Source organism: Rana temporaria, chromosome 12, assembly GCF_905171775.1.
Source record: "Rana temporaria chromosome 12, aRanTem1.1, whole genome shotgun sequence".
Lineage (NCBI taxonomy): Eukaryota > Metazoa > Chordata > Amphibia > Anura > Ranidae > Rana > Rana temporaria.
Window position 1 is genome coordinate 29,052,323 of NC_053500.1, and position 25,859 is coordinate 29,078,181.

Consider the following 25,859-nt stretch of genomic DNA (forward strand, 5'->3'; position numbering starts at 1 on the left):
ATACTTACCTGGTCTGTGCAGTGGTTTTGCACAGAGCAGCCCATATCCTCCTCTTGGGCCCCTGCCTTTGCCACTACAGCAAGCAGCTTGCTATGGGTGCAGATGAGCCAAGCCACAGCTCCATGTATCCATTCAGACACAGAGCCGCGGTTTGGCCCTGCCTCCTCTGTCCTCATTGGCTAGCGGACTTCAACAGCAGCGCGAGTTGTGGCGCAGCTGCTGTGTCTCACCCAATGAGGAGGGAGAGTCTCGGACGGCTGAAGCACTCATGGACATCACTCGGGTGAGTATTGGGGGGGGCTGCTACACACAGAGGATCTTTTATCTTAAAGCGGAGCTCCACCCTAAAATCACACTTTGCTTCAATATGTTCATTTTAATCAGTTTAAAAATGTGTGAAAAAATTTTTTACTTGCCTGGAATCGCCTGTTGCTAGGCAGAATTTGTAATCTGCCGCCTTCCTGGACCGCGGTCCTTCTGCTGTCCTAACTAAGCCGCACAGACTCCTGGGAAATGAGTGTCATAATTTCCCAGGAGACTGCGCTCTTCTGTGCTAAAAAATCGCGTTGTCATAAAGAGGTGGGACTTTCCGCCGCCGCCCGTTGTCATGACAACGGCACAAACCTGTGCCGCTGTACTGCGCAGGCGCGAGATCGCGACGAAAACAGGAAAACAAATGTACTGGGCTTCAAATGCCCACGCATAGGATGGCAATGGCCACAGAATCTGCTACAGCAAAGAAGGCAAGTGATAGATTGCTTTAGAAATCGTTTGGGGATCTTTTACTATATTTAATGTCATGTGTAGTGTAATTCAATTGAACTGGCCAAAAAAAATTAAAATGTATGACTGGAACCCCACTTTAATGCATTAAGATAAACTTCTGCCTTTAGCCCTGGTTCACACTGGGCTGCGGGAGTGAAGCCGTGCGAGTTCAGCTGAACTTGCACGATTTCACTCCTGCCGGCAGTCCCGATTTCGGCCGCGATTTAAGAGACATCTGTGCAGGTTTCTGCACAGTTTTCTATGTAAATTGCGGCCCGAAATCGCAAAAAGTAGTACAGGAACTACTTTTTGAAATCGGTGCAGTGTCATTGCCGACAATTGGCGGCAAATGCCGCCGATTTGAGATGCGATTTCACATGTGAAATCGCATCTCAAATCGAAGGAAATCGTACCCAGTGTGAACCTGGGCTTACAGCCACTTTAACTTCAATCTGCAGATGTCTGTTAAAGCAACCTGACACGTAAAAAGAAAAACGTTTTTTAAATCAAATATTTCTGTTTAAACTTTCATTACCCCCTTAGTTTACTCTTACCAGCCTTTAATTATATCCTTATTCTTTCCCCATTCAATTACTGTTTTGCTGCTTATTCTTTTTCTGAACGATTAATACTTAAACTTTTCTTTGTTTTGTTCGTAAATATTTTTACACCATTAACATATAGTTATACGTTTCACATTTTAAAAAAGTGCAAAATTAACAAAAAAAATTTAAATTGTAAATAACTTTGCAAAGCCTTGTATCATAATTGTATTGTCGTGTTAATCAGGACACATTACAGAATAAAATATGCCATCTTTATCTGTAGTAACATTTTATTTTTAAACTAACACTGCCTTAAAAAAAAAGGTGTGTGTGTTTTTTTTGTTTTAGTTTTTGTTGTATGAAAAAAAGTAATGAGTAATTGCTGAACGTACAGGGCCATAGCAGAATTGTAAAGATCGCTCTGGTCCATAGGTGAATTGGTGTGAGAGGCAAAGTGGTTAAAGTAATAAACTAACGAGTTGCACGTGACGGCATCAACTGTCTCAAAAATGCACGTAGAGACTTGTGACAGTGCGTTTGTGTATGATCACCATAGTTAGGAAGTATGGAAGCTGTGTTAAGATCTTGAAGTGGCAAAGGGGCCCAAATTCTAACATTGGTGTGACTTGTGACAGTCGCATGAGTGAAAACGCGTTCATTTCAATCACAGCTGTTTGATGCTACTCCATTGTGACTGAGTGACATGAACTCCAAAGTTGCAAGCAAGTTGCCTCGGAAATCACACAACCTCGGAGGTTTCAGCAGTGTGAACCAAGGCTAAAGGTATTTGCTGTTCTACTTCCCCTATCAGTTCGCGTTGGCCCATGTTTACATCGGGCTATTCTGACATGCGATTTTACATGCCGGCAACGGCACCGTCCGAATAGGTGCGACGCCGCACCGATTCCCAAAAGTAGTTCCTGTACTACTTTTGGCGTCTTCGGGGGCTATCTGAATAGACATCTGTGCATGAACCCGCACAGATTTCTGTCAAAACCCCCCAAAGTCAGACTGCATTGCCGGTTTGAAATCGTGCGAGTTCAGCATAACCCGCCCTCAATGTGAAGATGGGCTTAAAGCACATTTAACATCTGTACCTGGAATGTACTGACAGTATTTAACATCAGCGTTCCATTAGGCTTTCACTTAATGACCAGAAGAAATGATTGCAGTAGCTTGAGCTCGCCCCCCAAATACAACAACTGGGGATCGGATTTGTCGATCGGATATGATCAGATGAAAACTGACAAGGTTTTTACACAATTTCCCCATAGCAGAGAGCTGTACTGGGTCCGTCTTCGCTCTGCAAAGTGAGCGGAGACGGATCGGTCATCCACCTACTCATCGGGGATCAGCAAGCGGAATCTGTATAGGAGGTGCCTGTGTGAAAAGGGCCATGTGGTGTCTTTTCTGTGATTCAGATATGGGCAGTAATGGAGCATGAAACTCCTCCTGCCTCTGTGCAGGAGCTTCCTATAATAAAGACCAGTCACTGCTGCTCTCTTGTCTAGGGTGACTGGTCTGGTCTTTGCCCCCTTCTGTAGATTTCCATAGGCAGCCTGTAGTAGGTGGAACCTCCCACAGCTCTTTATGCAGTGATGTCCCTGCTCCATGTACCAGGTCATTTGTGGGTTTGCAGAGACATTTTGGTGCTCAGTCAGTTTACATTCTTTTAATCCTTTTTAGGAATAGGTTTAAATAAGATTTTGTTCAGAGCTGAACTGTTACATATTCATGAGCATTTGTTTGGTGGGCTAAGTGATAAGAATAGGCCACACAATGTAATTTTGTTTAATTATTTTTCATTCTATATTTTTTTTTTTTTTCTCTTCAGTCTGACCTTACGATGGATAAAATATCCGCTCTCGAAAACAACAAAAACTCTGACCTAGAGAAAAAGGAGGGGAGGATAGATGACTTATTAAGGGTAAGTTCTAATGATTTGGGTGAAAAGTATCATCAATCATTGTTCAGGTTACTACAAAACGACTCTGTCAAACTTAAAGTGGAGTTCCACCCTGATTTTTTTTTTTCTTCCCAAAAATCTAAAATATAGATTGCGTTTTATTAATTTTTTTATACTCGCTAGAAAGGGCAATTGCTATGCGGTACTAGTGTTTCTGCCATCAAATGGCAAAGCTAAATTTACAGTTCAATTTTACCTTTTTTTTTTTTTTTTTTTTGTGATCATCTTTATAGGTAAATTGTGACCTCCGACGGCAAATGGATGAGCAGAAGAAAATGTTGGAAAAATACAAAGAACGGTTAAACAGATGTGTGACAATGAGCAAAAAACTGCTTATAGAAAAGGTGACCTTTTTATATTTTACTTAATCTATCTTCATTGATTTGATTTTAGCAGTTTTGTTCAACCTACTTTGCTGCCTATTCATTGAGAATTAAAATAGCCGTGGTCTGGTAGAGCAATCAGTCTCGACTGATCATGTAATATTGATCTGTCTTCTCAGCCCTGCAATGTGCCACAAATCTTAATCTGTCACTTTAGACTGCAGAGGAAGAAGGAAGCTTTCTTGTATTTGCATATTTTGGTGGTTTACATTTGAAATCCTAGCTGTCAGGCTGATTCTAGTGTTTTTGCTTACTGTAGTTTTGGCTTTTGACTTCCTATCTGTAGCGGGTGAGTCATTTATTTAGAGTGGGCAGAAGTCGAGGTCCCTTCTACAGCCTGGACCTGAGATACAAGGCACTCCATGTTGATTCAACTTAAAATCTAAAACAGAGACTGTTGGGTGCATAATGGTTCTGCTCTCCATGTCAAGTTCCTAGTAAGATATTTTAAGGTATGCTAAGGAACTCCGATAATTAACACAAAAAGGTAAACACTCATCCATTTACACAGGAATAGCAATGTCTTCAGATAAAGCATAGCTCAATAATTCTAAGAACCCATAATACGCTGAGATCAATGGGGCATGGCCTCTTCTAAACTGTGTGCATCCAGGACGGACTTTGCAGATAACAAAATACTGTAGATAAAATCCCATTGCAACATATTACTTTGTTCCGGGGTTGTGAGTGTCAGTTCCCAGTTTTTTTCTGTATCATGTGTGTTCTAATATGTATTCTGCCATATGTGATCATCTTGGCGCTGCAAAGTGTTAAACTTTTTTTTTATTATTTTTTTTCCCCCCACTCTCTGGTGTTTTGACAGATTAGTGTGCAGGCAGGTCTGGATAATAAGGGGGCATTTAGCTGCTTCTCAGAAATACGATTGAATGTGGAACATCTGCGGTAGTCTTTAAAAGGTGTTGCAGTCCATGTTATATTTAACCTTTTCCTGCCAGCCGTATTCAGGTAGGTGGGTGGCGGGTTTTAACAAATAGAGGACCATCTAGTGTTCAGTCCAAAGAAATTCTCAAAAAGACTATGGCAAGCAATGGTTTCTTCGATGCACACCACATCAGACTAGGTGATCTTCTGAATACTGTAAAAACATACACAAGAGGGCACAAATGCCTAGTGCAGTGCCATCATGACCATTTATTAAAAATAAATGTTCTACTCACAAAGGAATAAATTCAAGCCTTTCAAATACACCGCAGGTGAGATGGGTATCTACATCTGATGCCACACAATGTAGATGCTTATGCATTTCAGGGGACGGACCCCCCTCTTCCTCAGAACTAACCTAGTCAAGACTTGGTTGGGTTAGCTCTGAGGAAGGGAGTCTGTCCTTGTACGTGTGGCATAAGATGTAAATACCCATCTAACCTGTTGGGGCTGTGTTTTTGGAAGGCTTGATTTTATTATTTTGTGAGTGTAACTTTCTGTGTTTTTAATGATTATGGTGGTAATGCACTAAGCTTGCGTTCTCTTATGTGTGTTTTTAGGGTAAGCTTTAATGCAGAGCGGCTGCATATCTGTCCCAAATGTTAACATATCTGTGCTCCCAGCAGTTACCGGTGGGCAACAAATGGCTTCCGATGCCTACTTGCGATCAGGAGCTTTCTTGTCATGTGACGGCTGTGTCAATCACAGCGCTTGCTTGTTTGAAATGCCCGCCTCCACCTCCTGGCATTCATAACCTCTTAAAGGACCAGGAGTCATCGGCAGGAAGGGGTTGGGAAGTGAAAGCCGCCATTCCTTCTTTCACCCATGTAAACAGCGATTTAAACATAAAACATAGCTTTCACCGAACCCCAGTTATTCAGGAGTTTGAGAGACCCCAGGGAAAAGGTTTATTTAGAGGAAATTTGGGTGTCCATGTGACTTGCAAAGATTATGTAAATCCAACAAATTTATACAAAATATTTCTGATGTAAGTCCTGTGAATTGTAAAACACCACATAGACCTCACTGTGGAAAGCCTCCCTTTATACATGTAGTTTGTGGATATTGAAGTGATTTGCACAGGGCCTTTAAGTTGGTGATCCAGGGGTGAACTAGGTGAACATCCCAATTCTCCTTTGTTTTTAACACAAAGGTGTTTTGTCGAGGTTACTATATAATGAAACTTTAGATGCAGATTGAGATTGTTTGGTAATTTTACATTCATTTAAAGTGGAATGAAACCCACTGATTTAGGTTTCCCAAAACAAACTGAAGGCTGCCTTGAATATTAACTGTTAAAGTTACTAGCGTGCTAATGTTGGCTCTTAACCAAACTGTCAAGCCATCAACTGGTTGGCATTGCATATGCAGCACCATGGCAGCTGTGTATTAAAGGCTGTAAAGGATATGAGGGTTTGGTTCCGCTTTGCGTAAAGCTGCTTCATACCATACATTGGCTCTTTGCACAGGGTATTCTGAGTTTCAGAGCTTTCTACCCTGTGCGTTTTTTACTTTTTTCATGAAATATAGATCTGATATATCTTGTGTTTTTTCTCCTTAGTCCAAACAGGAAAAGATGGCATGTCGGGATAAAAGCATGCAGGATCGCCTGCGGCTTGGACATTTCACTACTGTCCGTCACGGCGCTTCTTTCACTGAGCAGTGGACCGATGGTTATGCCTTTCAAAACCTCATAAAGTAAGGAGGGATGTTGTATATGATATGTATCAACTATAGTGATTTATTCTGTTTCTTGAGCCATGACCTGAATAGGTCAACAGTGTGTAAATGTTGTGTCCTAAGCTGTAACCCTCACTAGAAGGTAGATTATTGATCCTTAGGCTTTATGTGGTGATCCTGAGTATCGGTATACTATTTTGTGGGGCTCTAGGAATGTTATTTATTGTTTTAGGGACTGTATTTATTTATTTATTTATTCAGGAAAATTCCATATAATAACTGATTTCACAAATTTGGGAACCCATTAAAGCCATAATTAAAGGCAGTGCATCTAGCCTCTAGATCAGGGGTCTCCAAACATTCTAAACAAAGGGCTGGTTTATTGTCCTTCAGACTCTTGGAGGGCCGGACTTTGGCCAGCAGGGGTGGAAATTTTCCTGGCATCAGTGGGACTAAACATCTGGTATTAGGGGGAGGAATAGTGCCCCATTAGTGCTGTTAGTGGGAGAAATGGTGCTCCACTGTCGGTGCCTGATGGCAGAATAGTGCCTCGAATCAGTGGGAGGGATAGTGCCTCAAGGGCCGGATAAAGGCAAGCAAAGGGCCGCAGTTTGGAGACCACTGCTCTAGATACTTGGTATTTACTAGCTTTAATGCGTCTCTCTGAAGACCTTTTTCCTTTTGAAACGACTTGCATCTCTGAGCCTTTCTATAGCAGAGGTGGGCTCTATCTGGATCGGTCACTACAGCCATCGGACTCCTTCAGAGCACACCATCCCTTACAAGAAATATATGCCAGTTGGGCTCACCGTACAATGGGGTTTGCTCACCAGTACCCATAGGTCGTAAGTCACTGAAAAGTACAAAAATTCAAGATGAAGTTCACCCAGCCAGTGATTGCTCTGCTTCAAGTAGACAGTTTTCTGACCTCACCAAAGATTTATGTGTTTTGCAATAGAGGATCGCCACTGTCAGTTTGTTGCATTGCCTTTCAGCCTGTCTGCTGCCCCTCCTGTCTCCCCCCCCCCAGAGTGTTTACCATGGTGTTGGCTTAGAGCGGATGTCTCCAAACCTTCTAAACAAAGGGCCAGTTTACTGTACTTTAGAGGGGCTGGACTCTGGCCATCGGGAGTACAAAATGTCCCAGCATCAGTGGGAGTAAACAATCCCCCATGATTGGTGTCATTGGGAGAAATTGAGCCCGGTCATTGCGAGCAATTTGTGTCGTTGGGCCCCATTGTTGGTGTCATTGGGAGGAACTGTGCCCCATCATTGATGTCATTGGCTGGATGTGTCCCCATTGGTTGGGTCTTTGGGAGGAACGGTACCCTTTATTGGTGTAAATACAATAGTTCCCCAAGGGCCGGATAAAAGAAAGCAAAAGGGCTGAATCTGGCTTCCGGCCCTCAGTTTGCAGACCACTGCTTAAAGTCTGGAGTTGTTGAGAACCCAGGGTTTTCTCATTGTCAGATACCCAGACTGCTTGCTACCACTGCCAGTGGCTATTCCTGCCAGCAGTGATTATTGCGCTGCAGGAGGGTTTCCCCCATCAACAGTGACTGTGTTGCACTGACGCTTGCTGGGTCTCTGAGCTAGCTGCACTTTCCTGCAAGGAACCTCTCCTACTTCACAAGGCTAGGTTGGTGTTGAGGCATCTTTCTACCTAAGGCGGTTTCTTCGCTCTGACTGTGTTGCCATTCTTTTCTCCGTATCCTAAAAATATGGTGCTTCACTCGTTTGATGTTGATCGAGCTGTTCAATTTTACCTGAAGTCTAAAGCTTCATTCAACAGTCTGCTTCCCTCTTTGTTCTGTCCCAGGGTCCTCGCAGGGTTCAGATCGCTTCTCAATCCCATATATCTAGGCATGTTTGTCAGCTCATTTCTTAGGCATATGGGATTGAGGACAAGGTTCCTCCTTTCCTGGTTAAGGTCCATTGGTAGTGTCAGTTCTTCCTTGGGCTATACAGCATCAAGCTTCTGTTTTTCAAGTTTAGAAGACTGCTAGCCAATCTTCTCGTCATACGTTTACAAAGTTCTACCAAGGTGATGTTTATTCCTCTGCTGACACCAGTTGCGGATATAAGGTCTTTCAAGCTGCTTTAGTTTGGGGAGTGTTGGCCTCTCCTCATGTTCAATGTTTTGGGATATCCCAAGTAGTCATGAATATTCCCGCCTTTCCAGAAGTATTTTACAGGTAAACCAAATATCCTAATTTTGCCCCTGGGAGGCATACCAACAGGATCACTTACAGGGATGTTTGTGTGATTACATCTCATGTACCCCCCCATCCCAAAAATAAATACTTCTCTGTTCTAGCTATGCAGCATTATGCATGTGCAGTATCCATAATTCTCATTATTGCGCGTGTGTGTGGGGTTTTTTCTTTTATGTATTGTATTTTTCCCTCTAGACAACAAGAACGAATAAACTCCCAAAGGGAAGAGATTGAACGGCAACGGAAGCTGCTGGCTAAACGGAAGCCCCCAGCAATGGGACAAACGCCACCTGCAAACAATGAGCAAAAGCAGCGGAAAAATAAGACCAATGGTGCAGAGAATGAAGCGTAAGTAAGATGGTGCCTGTTTTTGTTCTTTGTAATCACAAAAATGAGCCTTGCCTAAGGCAAAGTGTAAGATTCCCTTCTAGGATATGTCCTTGTTCTTAGCAAGTGTTTGCAGACTTCCCATATTGTCAGATTGGTGTACTGGTCTTCTTTATTAGCAGTTGTACGTTACTGTTTGTTTTTTATTTTCTTAAGGTTAACGTTGGCTGAATATCACGAACAAGAGGAGATATTCAAACTGCGATTAGGTCACCTTAAAAAAGTAAGCAACCAAGTCTGTTCCACTTCCCAATATCTGTGTTCATTTTCATGACAATGCCAACAAATTCATGGTGTTTGTATTGCAGGAAGAAGCTGAGATCCAAGCGGAGCTAGAAAGACTCGAAAGGGTCAGAAATTTGCACATTAGGGAGTTGAAAAGAATACATAATGAAGATAATTCACAGTAAGTGCCCCAGACTTAAAGGAGGTGGTTCTCTGGGATTGGCACCCAAATGCTAAACCATTTATGTGGAAATGCTTCCATGCACAGAATTATCTCTGTATGCTATGGTGTAATAGTATGTTGGGTTTAGCAAGTGACAAGCTTTCTGTAATGTCAATCACAAGTTTGGGAGTGTATAATTGTCTTCAATAATGTACCAGAGCAGCAAGCTCATGATAAAGCCCTGATCTGGAAAAGCACCAGTGATCCTCTTCAGTGTCTAGGGGGGCGCTGTTGCAGGGTTAAAAATATGAAGCAAACCACCTGCCAAAGACGAGGCTTTATAATCCCCTCGTTCTCCACCTGCTCCCCAATATTTTGCTCTTGTAGAGCAGTGGACTCTTTATATCTAGCATACTTTCTAGTGTGGTGGATGCCTGGTCCCTGGCTGCGCACTGAGCTTGCTTCCATTGCATCTTATGGAACTACAGAATGAAGAAAAGAATGTAGGGATAGTGGAAAGAACCATGGCATGGGTGGGACAAGAACCACCCTATAGGAATGTATATGCATGCTGTACAGTTTTCACAGATGTGACATAGTACTTGTTGGTGTTCTGCACAGGTTACTAATGCAGCTGTGCTTCTGCCTGATAATTGTTTGCAGTTTATAGAGAAAATTCTGCTAGCACTGATTTTAGTTTCAATTATGTTTATTGAATAGATTTATATAACAGTACAAAAGTATCTCAGCACAATAGCATGCGTTAGTAAACGCAATCAAGGGCCCATACATCAATCGTAAAAGTAATGCAGTGTCCAACAAAAATAACAATCTCAGAAAAACCTTAGGGTATAACCCAAAGTGCAACCCATTATAAATAGTAAAACAGTCAGTACGTACCCCATGAACCTCAAGTCCCTCAGGCCAAGGGTCCCCGGGCACAAAATCATAAGCCCATCTTACTGCTATTACTAGTACCTAAACATGAGGGCCAGTGTTTGAGAACTCTTGTGAGACAAAGAGAGAAATAAGAAGGAAAAGGGAGAAATAGGAGAGCAACCGTCCAGCGCCCTAAAAAGCACTGATTTTGAGAACCACCCCTATTAGGGATATTACTATACAGGAATTATATAGCACCAACAATTTGCCCAGCACTTTACAACCTGAGGGCAGACAGTACAGTTGCAATTCAATACAGGAGGCATCAGAGGGCCCTGCTCATTTGGCATGCGGTTTGACATGTTAAGTCGCATGCCAAATCGGTGGCAATTGCAACAATTCCCAAAAGTAGTTCCTGTAGTACTTTAGGGCGACTTAAGGGGCATTTTGAATATTCATCTGTGAATGAATCCGCACAGATGTCTGTTAAATTGCCCCGGAAGTCGGACTACATTGCTGGTTTACCTTTTCTAATCCGCAGGAGTGTGAACCTAGGCTCAATGTGGAAACAAGTTGTAATACAACAAAAGCTACTTCTTTTTACCTACAGTTACGTGACACTTAGACATAATGACTGCTACCCTGTCTTCCTTTTAATATAGGTACAGTAATAGGGGGTCTATTTATAAAGAGCTGGCAGGGCATTAAAGTTTTCTGTGAGCTAATCGCTGCATATAAAACTTTTAGCAGCCAAAATGATTAAATTGGAACTATCTTATTTTTCTTTTTAATATTTTAGGTTTAAAGACCATCCCACGCTAAATGACAGGTATCTACTACTACATCTTTTGGGTAGAGGAGGCTTCAGTGAAGTGTACAAGGTAGGTAATTGCTGTTAGGGTGCATTTTCACCTCATTTGATGCCAAACCAAGGCTTTATTGTGACGTTACAAACAAAATGCTGTTTCCTATATGACATATAGATTTTTTTTCTTGGTTGTCTGATCCCACCAGTATGTATGACGCATAGTGTAAAACCTTGCATTGTGGTGTCATTGCATTTAGGTCCCACATTTTTTTTTTTATTAAAAGCCAGCAGCTACAAATACTGCAGCTGCTGCCTTTTAATGGACACTTACCTGTCCAGCGTGCCCGCGGTGATGGCAGCTTAAGCCAAGCAATCTCTCGGCTGCCCCCACCGCCATCCTCAGTGAGGGAATCGGGAAGTCAAGCATGGCGGCTTCACTGCCCGGTTCCCAACTGCGTGAGCAGCATAGCTCGTCCTGTCCTCGCTGGGACCAGTGTGTTTCCCAGACGATAGAGGGGAGGGGTGAGGGTGGAGGTTCGTGACTCCCACGGGAGTCTATTCCCAGAAGTGGGTGCAAATATCTGTATCATACTGGTATTTGCACCCCTCCCCCTTGAAAGGTGCCAAATGTGATACCGGAGGGGGAAGGGTTCCGAAAAGTGGAGGTTCACTTTTTGTGTGGACCTCCGCTTTAAGCACACCATAACTCACAGATGTGAACCATGCTAAATGTGCATTTAAGGCTGGATTCACACTTGTGCGGTGCGAATTCCAGCTTTTATCTCGGCAAGGAGATAAGAGCTATTCAGCAGATCATCTCCGATTTAGCTGTGAATTTGGAGACCTGGGGGGGTGGGAATTGAGGAGAATGAGAGAAATCCTGATGAGAAATGAACACATCTGCAAATCAGATGCGTGCCCATAGAACAAGGATATGCAATTAGCGGACCTCCAGCTGTTGCCAAACTACAAGTCCCATCATGCCTCTGCCTCTGGGTTTCATGCTTGATGCTGTCAGAGTCTCGCTATGCCTCATGGGACTTGTAGTTTGCCAACAGCTGGAGGTCCGCTAATTGCATATCCCTGCCATAGAAGATAATGGGCCTGAATTCGCACCTGAGCCGCTCCGCAGTGCCTAGAAAACACACACTTTTTGGCAGTGCGAATGCATCGCACATATGTGAACCAGCCTCATTAAAATCGATGGATTTTATAATGTTATGCGAATTGGATGCAGTTTAAACCACACTCAATTTGCATAGGTGTGAACCTGGCCTAAAGGTCTGTTAACATGCAGGTGGTAATCTACGATGAAGGTGAAAATTTAGCCTTAAGGTTGTCCTGTTCTGGCCACTAACACTTTTTTTTTCTTTTTTTTTCTGTAGGCATTTGACCTAACGGAGCAAAGATACGTAGCTGTGAAGATCCACCAGTTAAATAAGAACTGGAGGGATGAAAAGAAAGAAAACTACCACAAGTGAGTTACATTGGAGTTTACCATATTCTTGTTGCATAACTTGAGCTTCAATGTAACCGTATGAGGAATGATAAATTTGAATAATGCATCAATACACTGGTAAAAACATTCAGCAGCAACCACATTTGAAAGCGCTGATCGGGACAGTCTTGAAAGGACAAACGGTCAAAAAAATTTAAACTTTCATTGAGATAAAAGCATGTGCTGATTTAAAGGGACACTAAAGGATTTTTTTTTTTTTTTAGCTAAATGGCTTCCTTTACCTTACTGCAGTCCTGGTTTCATGTCCTCATTGTTAGTTTTTGCTGTAATCCTTCTCTGTTCTGTACACTTCCTGGTTGTCTGTTTCCTGATGAAAAAAGTCATGGGAGCTTTCTCTCTGTGGTCACTAATCAAGGAGGTGTGATTACTGTGTGTCTAAAACCCCTCAACACCAATCCGTTTTGTTTTCCAAACCATCACTGCCCTGTATTGGCTCTGTGCAGCAGAGAAGCAGGAAACATGCAAAAACAAAACAAACTACATGTACATTATATAATTGATTTTTATCTATTTTTAATCATTTTTAAAAGGAATCAGTTAACTATTATGTCTCTCTACCCTGTAACCAGTCCAGCAAAAAAAAATTTTCCTTTACAACTCCTATAATAACATATCCGCTTCAGCTTGCTCTCCACCTCTTGTGCTCTAAGCTTCTTTTGGACCCGTGTTCCCTGATCGTTTGTCGTTGCACTCGAGTGTTCCCATCCACTTGCTCCGGTCGGTGGATGCTCTGGCTGCCTCTCGGTCCCCCCTTTGCATCCTGGCTGCCCCATCATTCCGCCACACATCGTTGGGGATCTGATCGAGGCTCCACACTGTCTATCCGGCTCTGCACACGCTGGCTTCCCTTTTCCTAGTGACATCCAGAAACACATGAAGGTTTTGCCATCGCAGCACTAACCCCACCAAGCCAGTCCACCACCGACTGTTGCTTAAAGGGGTTTCCACTTTTTTTTTTAAGTTTATTAAAAGTCAGCAGCTACAAAAAGTGTAGCTGCTGGCTTTTAATAAACTGACACTTACCTGCTCCACGGCTCTAGCGACGCGCCGGCCGGGGCTCCGCTCCTCACCCCCCCTCGCCGGCCAGCGTCTTCATTCTTTGTGTGGGCACCCGGCAGTGACAGCTTTCGGCTTCACGGCCGGGCACCCACTGCGCATGCGCGAGCGGCAGTGCGCAGTCCGATTGGACAGGCGCTTGCCTACAGGGAGGGGCTGTGAAAAGGCGATTAAGCTAGTCGCCTTTTCAGCCCCTCGGCGGAAGGAGGAAGTGGGACAGGAAGTCCCCTTCTCCTGAAGCCCCAACTCCCCCCCCCCCCCCCAAAAAAAAAATTACATGCCAAATGTGGCATGTAAGGGGGCGAGGAGTGGGTTAAGCGGAGGTCCATTTTTAGGTGGAACTCTTTAAAGTGATATTAAGCGTTCGAGTTTTTTTTTTTTTAAATAAAAAACATGTCATACTTTCCTCCACTGTGCAGTTAGTTTTCCACAGAGTGGCCCCGATTCACCTGTCCTGAAGTACCACTGCAGCTCTGTGTGTCCATTCAGACACAGATGGTGGTATGGCCCGCCCCCTCTCTCCCGATTCAACTGACAGCAGCGGGAGCCAATGGTGTCACTGCTGTGTCTCAGCCAATCAGGAGGGAGTCCCGGACCGCCATGGCAAACGTGCACATCGCTGGATCGAGATAGGGCTCAGGTAAATATTAAGGGGTTGAGGGGGGCTGCTGTACATTAAGACTCCTTTCACACTAAGGCGTTTTACAGGTGTTTTGGCATTCTAAATGGCGCCTGTAAAGCGCCTCTCATGCCACCCCAGTGTGAAAGTCCGAGTGCTTTCACACTGGGACGGTGCGCTTGCGGGATGGTCTGCAGTGTCCCACAAGCAGCATCTTTGGGGCAGTGTATATACTGTGCCCGCACTGCCCTGCCCATTGAAATCCATGGACATTGCATGCAAAGCGCTTCTGCATCGATGCTTTGCGGGTGATTTTAACCCCTCCTTTGTGGTTAAAAGTGCACTGCTCCCTCCCGCACAACGCTGCTAAAGCGCCACTAACGCTTGGGCGGTCTGAGTGTGAAAGTAGCCTAAAGATTTTCTTATTTTAATGCATGGCATAGTGAATCGTAATGCACAGTGCGTTTCTGTCTGATTCAAGGTGTGAACTGGCCCTTAAAAATGGATGTTTGAACCCCCCCTTGTCGTTCTAGGTCTCAAGGCTAGTGCTCTAATTGTTCGGGAAGGTCACCACTAATGCAATTCTCCTATAATGGGACACTTTACTGATGCTTATCTACTTGTTTTTCAGCAGCTGTCTGACTTGTTATCAATTTTCAAGTTTTAATTGTTTTTATGCTTCATTTTTATCTTCTAGGCATGCCTGCAGGGAATATCGTATTCACAAGGAGCTTGATCATCCCAGGATAGTCAAACTTTATGACTATTTTTCTCTCGACACAGACTCGTAAGTAGCTATGCGTGCACCTTTGTGTATGTGGCACCGTACACAGTCCTGCATCTAATTATGTCATAGCCAGCTGCTGTACCACGTGATGTCTGGAAAATGAAGGAGGATTTTGTGATCATCTTTGGAGAATGCACTCTATGTGAAATTCAGCAGTCAATGCTCTTGTTTGAATTTAAATATGACTCGTGAATCTTGTTTGTTAGAATCTCTCTCTTTGGTTGTATGCTGATGGGGGTAAATAATATTTGAAAAATATTGGCAAATGGGGCAAATTTGTGAATGGACAAACTAAAATACTGAATCACACAGCATATAAATAACGTCCTAGGTATTTATATACACGGCTACTGTGCAGCTGCAGGAAAACCGGCCACTTCATTAGTAGCCGAAACACTTGTGGCTACCAAGCCTAAACTTGGCACCCCTTTCCTTAGTTTGCATTCTGCCAAAAGTTTGATTTCGGTTTTTGCAACCTGGTGTTCCATTTGCAAAATATGTGTTTTTCACTTGTTTTATTTTTCACTTTTAACCTCAAGTTGACTTGAAACTTTGTGGATTTGAAATTGTTTGGTGGTCATGCTTTTTATAATGGTATGCATGACTTGAAAATGGACAAGTTTTTTTTTATAAGTTCTCCAAAAATTAGAGCATGAGTTTAGTCATACTGATAAATGTGGTCCGAATATGACTGCTTTTGGCTTGGCCTGGGTGGTAGTTCTTAGCACCGTGCTCCCATTGGAGAGATGAATGCCCTGCTGCTTTAAAAAAAAAAAAAAATGTAAACCGAACCTAAGTACCAAACCACCTTGTTTAGTTCTGCTGACTTTTGATTCTCACCCAGCTGAGAGCTCCTTCTCTATCAGGTCACCTGAGTCCAGGTGACAGATGCACCCTGTTGGGGTTTGCAGAGCACCACAAGGTAGTGGACCCTATGGCTGACTGCTGCAGATGGCGCTCTAGGTGGTACTACAGAGTTCCTACTCTCCTGTATCAACTCGGATGACACTGGAAGCTAGAGCATGGGATTTCCCAGGGCGTGGAATCTAAGAGCCAGAGGCCCCTAGTGGTGGAGATAGATTTAGCTGCAGTCTGGCTCCAGGTCGTGACCCCTAGGGCCTCCCAGCTCATGCTTACGGTAGACTACAGGGGAGGTAGAAAGAAAGGACGTAGCAGACTGCGACCACAAAGGATAGTCAGGAGATAGCCAAAGGTCAGGGTAACAAGCAGGCAGGGATAGTTGAGAACAAGCCAAGATCGGTAACTGGAATCGGACGTAGAACACACAGCAAATGGCGCATGGAAGCCAGATACACAATATTGATCAGCAGGGCTGGCTGGCAGTGCACAGGTTTATATAGAGTTCCCTGATAGGTAATGAGGTGGAGCCATGCTTTGAGAAGAGATTACTTAAGCAACCAGGTAAGGGGCGGCTGGTCTCTCAAACTGAACACAGAGGGCTAAGCTGACAAACATTACTGCGTAATAGGGATGAGCTCCGGTGTGTTCGCACGCTCCACGTGCAGAGCCCACCAGGAAGTCGGCGCTGCGCTAATCACAGGCAGTGAGACATTTCCCGATCTCTGCAGCCGAGCATCGGGGCAATGTCTCCCTGCCTGTGTTTAGCGCCATGCTGACTTCCTGGCGGGCTCTGTATGTGGACTGTGCGAAAACACTGGAGTTCATCCCTACTGCATAACTATGACACTCTTGTGACAGAGTTTGGATCTGCATGTTTCCCTGTGGTGCGATTTGCTAGGCTGCCGGCTGTTCTGAGTTCACTTGAAACGCCTCCCCTTTTTCTCAATGATCGGCTATGCCTTCTGGGACATGTGACATGCCCTGGGAGGCACAGTGGGCAGTGTACGCGTCATTTACCTAAGGCGAGAGAGAGGGAGACCGTACAGACTTTCTATAAAAATGGTATTTACAACGGGAGATTTTTTAAGGGCAACTAAATTCTTGAGCAAGTTCTTTCCTTATGAGCAAGTTAACTCCCCTAAGTGTCGCGGCTTATCCTCTTTTGGAGCCATTGATCCCATTGATGCTGCACGTTTGCATGTCCGATCATATAAATAAATATCAATCTCCCTGCTGGTTGTTAGAATACAGGTGTCCTTATGATTATGTCATCAGGATACCTAATATATCTAGTAATACATACCTAATGCTGAGATCACTGGGCAGGCTGTGGTACTGAATTTGAAGTAGAGTCCAAAGGAGGTCCGTACTTGGCTCCAACATAATGACTGATTTACTAAAGAAGTAGAGTATTTTACTCAAAATATGTGACTATTCTCCTAAGTGATCTAATTGTGTTTGAAAAAAAAAATCCTGTTCACGTTGAACACCCAATCATGTGCAGATGCTTTTCAAGTGATTAGATAATTGAAGTGGATATCTAATACATTTTTGAGTGATAAATCAAAATTTAATCAGTAAATTGTGCAGTCAAAATGGCGTAGTGCACACATTTGTTGAAGATGTCAAACACTGGATTGTATATAAACTACTTAACCAATATAAACCTAATAACTATATGTATTCCTGATTTTCTGTTGGCTTTGTCTAAAAAATATTTTTTTTAATTTTATGCAGGTTCTGCACAGTGCTGGAGTACTGCGAGGGCAACGATCTCGACTTCTACTTGAAACAGCACAAGCTTATGTCCGAGAAGGAGGCCCGCTCCATCATCATGCAGATTGTAAATGCTCTCAAGTACTTGAATGAGATCAAGCCACCAATAATACACTATGATCTAAAGCCAGGTAGGTACTATGTGTTGTCACTGCTTGTTTAATTTACACACAAGAAAGGTGTTGCATTAATTTTGGAAGCAGCAGGGAGGGGCATACTCAGAATAGATGTACTGTGCCATAAAGATTGATTTTAGTTTGCCTTCATTTAAAGGTTCCCCCACCTAGTGGGCAGTTGCAGTCTTACACCTGTTAAACTGTTCTATGAGATAGTTACATAGTAGGTAAGGTTCAATAAAGACAATAGTCAATCCAGTTCAACCTGAGATGGTGAATAAGAAAAAGTTTAAATTGGGATATTGAAGATTTTCTCTCATCTTGCATGGAAAAAATGTTGAGCAGGTTCATAGTTCTCCAATGGAAGCTCAGGGAAATGCATGTTTACTAATGAGTAAGTTAACTTTTTTTTAATCTATTTATGCTTTCTAAATGCTAGGTAATATCCTTTTGGTTAATGGTACTGCCTGCGGAGAGATAAAAATCACAGATTTTGGACTCTCTAAAATAATGGATGATGACAGCTATAACTCAGTGGATGGCATGGAGCTCACGTCACAAGGGGCTGGCACCTACTGGTAAGTGACAAGCAAGAGTGCAGCTTTAGTTTTTTCTTTTATCCATTTAGCATTTAAGAAATCTTCTACTGCTAGCCTAGGCATAATTTATTTTATTCATAACCCAGAGTGACCCCCTCCTCCAGGCCTTGGGTCGATGTGCAATCTCTTGTGTTCTGAGGGCAAGTGAATTGGAGAATTTAGCAGTTCGTTTCATGTCGAGTGGCACTGCCTAGAACAGTGTTTCTATGGCATGGAGGGACTTAAAATATATTTTGGGTGTAATGACTTTCTCTTTAATGAATGTCTTTATTGAAGGTATATACTGTAGGTCTTTTAAGATGACATGTGAATGTAATGTAACTTGATGTGACAATGTTACTATTGGTATTCTTTAATGGTTGTTAATGGTATGTGGAGTTATTGGCTTTACTCTATAAACCTAAGACTGTTTGTTTTTGTTTTATTCCCCCAGGTACCTACCTCCTGAATGTTTTGTGGTTGGTAAAGAGCCCCCAAAAATTTCAAACAAGGTCGATGTTTGGTCTGTAGGAGTCATTTTCTACCAGTGTCTGTATGGGCGGAAGGTAATGTTCACTTGCATCGCTCAGTGTAATTACTGATATCTCCTTTCACCTATGTTGCACTCTGATACCTTTTGGAGGAAAAAAAATGGTGTTTTGATGATTGCACATTCAGCCTTACCCTGCACAGGTTTTCCTGCTTGCAGGGCAACAATCTAGACACCAACAATACAGTGATTGTCACTATGGACAGTTACTTCTGCAGTTAACCCTTACACACACAGTAGTTGGCACCATGTGTTTTCAAAGCAAACAGACTGCTCACAGCAACTGCTCTTGCAGTTCTGACCTTAAAGAAATGTCTGTGACATTCCCCACCACGCCCAGACAGGAATGTAAAATATTAGAATATGGTAACCCTTGCAGACATGATAAAAAAACAACTTTTTTTCTGATTAAGAGCATTCAGATTTTACAGAAAATGTGAGATTAAAAGTAAAAATTAATTGGCTAAGTTTGCCTGCTGTTTGAGTCCTGTACAAAGTAATTTGCTGAGTAGTCTGATCTGGTGAGGAGTGTGATCCATTGTATCAGTCACTGGCTCCTTGTGCAGTCCTATATTAAAGAGGATTAAGAATCGCATGCAGTTGTGCTCAAAAGTTTGTATACCCTGGCAGATATTGTGAAATTTTGGCATTAATATAAAAAATATGACTGATCATGGCAAAAAACTCTTATTTAAGGATAGCAATCATATGAAGCAATTTATTATCGCATAGTTTTTTGGGTACTTTTCTAAATCGTAATAACAGAAATCACCCAAATGGCCCTGATATAAAAAAGGTTAACATACCATGGAATGTTTGGCCTTGGTACAGACACAGAAGGTGGCACACACAGGTAAAAATGGCAATTAAAAGTTTATTTCCCCTTATTTGTGGCTTTTTAAATCAGTTGGTGTCTGTGTATAAATAGTCAATGAGTTTGTTAGCTCTCACTTGGATGCACTAGGCAGGCTAAACACTGAGCCATGAGGAGGTAGAAAAGAACAGTCGATAGACCTAAGTAACAAGGTAATGAAACTTTACAAATATGGAAAAGGATATAAAAAGATTTAGAAAGCCTTAAATATGCCAGTCAGTAATGTTTAATCATGTAATAAGTATAACATTTGGGTATCTCTTGATACCAAGATAAGGTCAGGTAGATCAAGAAAGATTTCAGCCACAACTGCCACAGGAACTGTTTGGTAACAAAGAAAAACCCACAGGTAACCTCAGGAGAAATAGATTGAAGCTGTAGTCGAGGATCTGGTCCACCTAAAGGCGTGTTTGGCTTGTATTATTGACGGCTTTACCTTGCTTTGCATAGCCGGGGGGCGCGATGGGGACGACACGTGACCTGCTCCAGCTTAGTCTGGGCAGAGCTGCAGTAAATGGTCACATGACATATACATATTAGGGATGCACCAACCGATATATTGGCCGTCGTAAATGTTTGGTCGAAAATGGGGTTATCTGTGTTTTGCCAAAATTAAATTTGTATTTAAGTCATGATCAAATCTATATATATATATATATATATATATATATATACACATACACACACACACACACCTTGGATTAAGAGCATAATCCGTTTCAGGAGAATGCTCGTAATCCACAGTATTCTCGAGATATTACGAGCATTTCTTAATGGCACCGTTCAGCTTGGCTCCGGCGCCCCCCACCTCAGACCAAGCGTGATATTGGGCACTGCTTTGGTTTGAATCCTGCTAGTTTTGCGAGACAACACTCGCAAACAGAGTCAGGACTTTTTCAAATACAGTGCTTGTATTGTGAACCGCTCGTTACTCGCAATCCGAGGTTCCACTTTTTTTTTTTTTTTTTTTTTAGCTGTCTATTTCGGGTTTTCGCTACAGAATTTTCAATTCGGTGCAACACTTATAATTATGTAAAGGGGTATTTTTACTTTTATCAAAGTGGGTTCATGTGTAAATTAAAAGTGGTGTGCCCTATCGTTTAAATGTTGGTGCAATAGCAGGGTTTGGAATCCCTTTAAATGTCTACTATATGTATACGCTAAAAGCCTATCCTGACAAACTTAAAGCAGAACCCTGGGCAAAAACATTTTTCCCTGTGCAGTGCCACTTTCAAAGAATTGAAGGGTCTATAAATTTTATCATAGGTGTATTTTGAATGATGGAGACAGAATATCTACCACAAATCCCGGAAAAAACGCATGATACAAATGTGTTAATATATTAAGTTGCAGTTCAGTGAGTAAAATAAGTATTTGATCACCAAGCATAACATGACTTGGTACTCGGTGGATAAACCCATGTTGGCAATCGGAGGCCAGACATTTCTTGTAGTTTGTTACCAGATTTGCACACATCTCAGAAGGAATTTTGGTCCACTCTTTACACATCCTCTCCAAGTTATTTAAGGTTTCGAGGCTGATGTTTGGTAACTCAAGCCTTCAGCGCCCTCCACATATATTCTATAGGATTAAGGTCTGAAGCCTGGCTAGGCCACTCCAGGACCTGAATGTGCTTAACTAACCCTCTTTTGTTGCCTTGGCTGTGTGTTTTGGGTCTTTTTTTTTTTTTTTTTAATCTTTTCTAAATCCTTGAGGTTTCTTGGCTGTCGCCAAGGAAGAAAAATGCTGACTATGACCCCAAGAACGCAAACTCTAATGTCGAGCATGGAGGTGTAAACATCATGCGTCTGGGCTGTTTCTCTGCTAAAGGTACAGGCCGACTTTGCCGCATTGAGGTGCCAATGGACGGGGCCATGTATTGTAATATCTTGGATGAGAACCTTCTTCCCTCAGCCAGAACACTGAAGATGGGTCGTGGATGCGTCTTCCAGCATGACAGTCAACCAAAACATACTACCAAGGCAACAAAGGAGTGGCTCAGGAAGAAGCACATTAAGGTCATGGAGTGGCCTAGTCATTCTCCAGACCTTAATCCTATAGATAAATTATGGAGGGCGCATTTTTTGTTTTATGTTTATTTCTTTCTGGATTTTTGGATTATCTCACTTAAAATACACCTATGATAAAAATTATAGACCCTTAATTTCTTTGTAAGTGGGCAAACTTACCAAATCTGCAGAGCATCTAATTCATTTTTTTTCTCACTGTATTTACCTGACCCGCCGATCCTCCTCGCACAAGACCAGTCTGGCAGCCCCACACTCCTAAAGGGGACTGTTCCTCATGTCTGGACACTCCATAGACAGGAACAGTCCACCACTGGACCATGGGGAGCAAGGTTTTCTTGTGGGTCAGCGGATCAAATTAGTGTAGGGATCTTTGTGCTCACAAAGAAAATATAATAAAAATATTGCGCCAATCTTAAAGGTGAACAGATTTAAGCTGCCAAACACAACAAACCGACTAGTTTTATAGAAAATGAAAAAGTGAAAAGTGTGGCACTAATGCTGTAACCAAGAGATACGTAGTGATACTCTCCCTTAGTGCCAGCGTTAAGAACATCCTAGGATCTGTCACTTAGAGGATATATGTGACATAGAAGTGTAACATACAAATGTGAATCTCCAAAGTGCATATAAAATAAATGTTAAAACAATGCAGACACCTATGTGCATAAGCCTTAATGGAAATGAACAAAGTAAATAAAGGGTGTGTAGATCTCCAAAACTAAAGAAGTAAATGATAAAACGCAAAAATGCATTAAGTGATAAGTCAACAATGTTATATATTGATGTTGCAATAAATATCACAGCTCCGTCAGTGGGCTAGTAATAAGCCATAAGTGATCCAATTGTCTTTAGACATAGACCGGAGATCTTGTAAGATGACAAATACACCCGGGAGTGCCTCCACCATCAGAGTAAGGGATAAGGATGGGTACTCTTACCGGACACACTGGATCCAACTCGCCTTACGATGATAGATCTTACAAGCATGAAAAGCTGAATCGATTAACAGGAGTCCTCATAGATGTTTCCAGTTCCTCCTTAATGGGACGACAGCATAGTATACACGCTATCCAATGTATATGATCTCCAATCCTCGTCCAATATGAAGGGGAAATTCCAAAACTTGCTCCTCTTACCAAACAATGATATGTGGTAAAAGTGGGGTGAAAAAAAAACAAAGGCTACTCATAGCGTAAAACAGTAAAAATGTTTTCCAATAAAAACTTCTCTAATGCCACATGCAAGTCAATTCAAATGATCAATAGCACACAAACTCCGTAAAAGATAAAAAAAAATCCAAAAAAGCCAAATTGGAAATGGTAAAAAGCACAGTGTTGGGGTGGCTGAAGCCGGCGTAATACCCTATGCGTTTCGTCTAAAACAGACTTCAACATTTTATCTTTATTCCAATTTGGCTTTTTTTGGCTTTTTTTAATCTTATACAGAGTTTTTTTGTTCTTTAGGCTGGCACTAAGGGAGTATTACTACGTATCTCTTGGTTACAGCAATAGTGTCACACTTTTTCATCTTTGTGCTCACCCCTAGAAGAAAATAACTAGCAGCTGTCGCTTTACGTATCTCTCTAACCATAGCTTTTTGTTCCCAAATGATACACTTTTGGATTTCCCATCGCTTTGCATAATGAGTCACCAAGTCGGGGTGAATTTCCCCAGGTGGACACACACAATTTTTTTTAATTATGATGGGTTCCAATCTATCCAGAACTGGGCTAAACATTACACTCGTATTGTCTTTCATGCTTTAAAAATAAGCGACCTAAAACATGTTTGCTATGATTTATCTTGCAGCCATTTGGTCACAACCAGTCTCAGCAGGATATCTTACAAGAGAATACCATCTTAAAAGCCACAGAGGTCCAGTTTCCTCCAAAGCCAGTTGTGACCCCAGAAGCCAAGGTATCTATACTCTTGCACCCCTGATTTTTGTGTGTACACCCAGAGGGGTGGAAGGTAGCTCTCTGCCTTGTTCACAATAATATCCCCTCTTTTTCTTCCAACAGGCTTTTATCCGCCGTTGCCTTGCCTATAGGAAGGAGGATCGGATAGATGTCCACCAGCTAGCATCTGACCCCTACCTACTGCCGCACATTCGTAAATCTGTTTCCACCAATAGCCCAGCCACCGCTGCAGTAGCATCAACATCTGCTTCCTCCAACAACAGCTTGTCAAACTGAGAGCATGGACGAGGCATGAGATTTGATTCTCTGCTGCGTTACACATTCTGTTAATGTCGGCAGAGGAGTTGCGCGGCTCCCTTGGAATATGTTTCTTCCCTTTTGGCGGAGAGCAGCGAGTGCTCCATGGAACATTTCAATTACTGGCTTATTAGAGCCACAAAAAGCTGGATTTGAAATGGAGCCTTGCAACAGATCCACAACCCCTGTCGAGTGGAAGCCTGAGTCTTTGTTGGCAAGGACCTCAAAAAGATGACAAGGCAGTAGACTTGGATCTGTAACTTGGACAATACACCCTCTCCCTTCCCCTTCTGTGGACTTCTTATCCCTCTACACAGCTGACAACCGTTAAACGAAAATAAACTTTTTGTTAAGAAGATTTTCAGAAGCCGGAAACCTAGTAGACTGGACTTGGGCCCCCTCACCCCTTCCCCATCCTCCTTGTTGATATTTAAACCTGTTCTGATTCCCCTTTCGTCATTTAATGAAATATTCAAGTGAGATTGCCAGAAAGGTACATGAAATTCCTGTGGCCTCCCTTGTTCATAATAAGAAGTCAAGAGGCCCTTCCTAGAAGTGGAGCTATTTTATTACCTTTTAAAGTCGATCCATCACCTGCAGAGACTGGGGACATCATTTTTTTTTTTTTTTTAGTCTAGACTGATATTCTTTAAGTTTAGTAGGAACTGATCATGTCACTGTCTCTTTCTAGTTCTAGAATATTGGTTCAGACCAAAAAAAAACAAGGTTGCCTCAGTTTTATGTAGGCGATTGGTCCACTTTGAAGATTAATCTGGCAGAGCATAGGTTTTTATTAAAGTGAAATCCATATTACTAGGGACAAAGGAAAGTGTTAGCGTTTCTTTTCATCTTCACAGTACAACTTTTTCCAGGCAGTTTAAAAAAAGAAAAAGAAAAAAAAAAAAGCTTTGAATATTAAGGGTTTTAATATTTGTTCTTTGGAGTTTTGCTGTGTTTGAAATACTAGACAGATGGTAGTCCAGATCTGAGAAGGAAGCCTTACCATGGTTGACATCTGGTCTGTTCCAGCAGCAGACACCCTTGCATGCTGTAGTAACTGCTGACCTGAGGAGTCCATGATTTTGGCTGACCCGTGGTTATGGTTCAGTTGCAGCGAACCTAGTGCGGGCAATTGTTCATGGGTTATATACCACACTTTTTCAAACTGTTGTAAAGAAAAAAAAAATGTAATTTCACTGTAAACCTCTTCACATTTGGTGGCAATTGCTTTGAGCCTTTCTGGTTTTTCTGAATCTTGCTGAAACATGTCTTAAGAAAAAAAAAAATGCAAATGCTGACGTTCACACAATGCTGGCGTGTAACTTGCCTGCTTGCACCTCTGTACAATGCCTGCTGTGGCATCGATGCTGTTAACATTTGAGTCTATACATTCACAGACATTGTGAGTGGCTGAAACCAAAGGAGTTTTAAAAGCTCACTCTCCCTTTTGCGCATTGATCATGAACGACAAATTTTGTCTCTTAGCCAAAATAATATAGATGCCTTAGTAACAACTATTACTAAATGTGCTATCTGTTTTTGGGGTCACAGCAGAAGTGACTAATCTTGCAGACCGTAGGTTCATGAGGCTTTTCAGACCACGTAGGAGGTGTTGCAACCCCAAGATGTCTGATCATTCCTGTGGTATGTCAATATAAAAACAATGGTACCTTAACTGTCAACCTCATTCAAAATAGTCTCTAATCTGTGGTTAAAATGAGTGTAGGAGTGCAGTGCTTATTTCACATTGTATCCAGACAGATCTGTGGCCTTCATCAGTTACATCTGTTCAGGAAGGTGCTTGTGTACTTCCTTTAAAGCAGGGGTGCCCAACCTTTTGCAGAGCGAGGGCCACTTAAGCGACTTGGTAACCGGCCGCGGGCCACAATGAGCATGTACAGAGTAGACAGATGCAGCCC

The 25,859-nt window shown here is 42.4% G+C and overlaps 1 protein-coding gene across 3 annotated transcripts in view; it reads left to right on the forward strand.

Moving 5' to 3' along the window:
- TLK2 (tousled like kinase 2) overlaps positions 1-25,214 on the forward strand; it is a 77,883-nt gene extending 52,669 nt beyond the window's left edge. For all 3 annotated transcript variants that reach the window (XM_040331195.1, XM_040331197.1, XM_040331196.1), the window contains 14 exons: positions 3,145-3,237; positions 3,510-3,620; positions 6,163-6,299; positions 8,693-8,845; positions 9,041-9,107; positions 9,193-9,290; positions 10,951-11,032; positions 12,345-12,436; positions 14,851-14,940; positions 17,539-17,708; positions 18,133-18,271; positions 18,726-18,837; positions 23,534-23,641; positions 23,746-25,214. In XM_040331195.1, the coding sequence (XP_040187129.1) occupies positions 3,145-3,237; positions 3,510-3,620; positions 6,163-6,299; positions 8,693-8,845; positions 9,041-9,107; positions 9,193-9,290; positions 10,951-11,032; positions 12,345-12,436; positions 14,851-14,940; positions 17,539-17,708; positions 18,133-18,271; positions 18,726-18,837; positions 23,534-23,641; positions 23,746-23,919 (1,626 nt within the window). In that variant the 3' untranslated portion in view covers positions 23,920-25,214. The remainder of the gene's footprint in view (positions 1-3,144; positions 3,238-3,509; positions 3,621-6,162; positions 6,300-8,692; positions 8,846-9,040; positions 9,108-9,192; positions 9,291-10,950; positions 11,033-12,344; positions 12,437-14,850; positions 14,941-17,538; positions 17,709-18,132; positions 18,272-18,725; positions 18,838-23,533; positions 23,642-23,745) is intronic.
- The last annotated feature ends 645 nt before the right edge of the window (positions 25,215-25,859 follow it).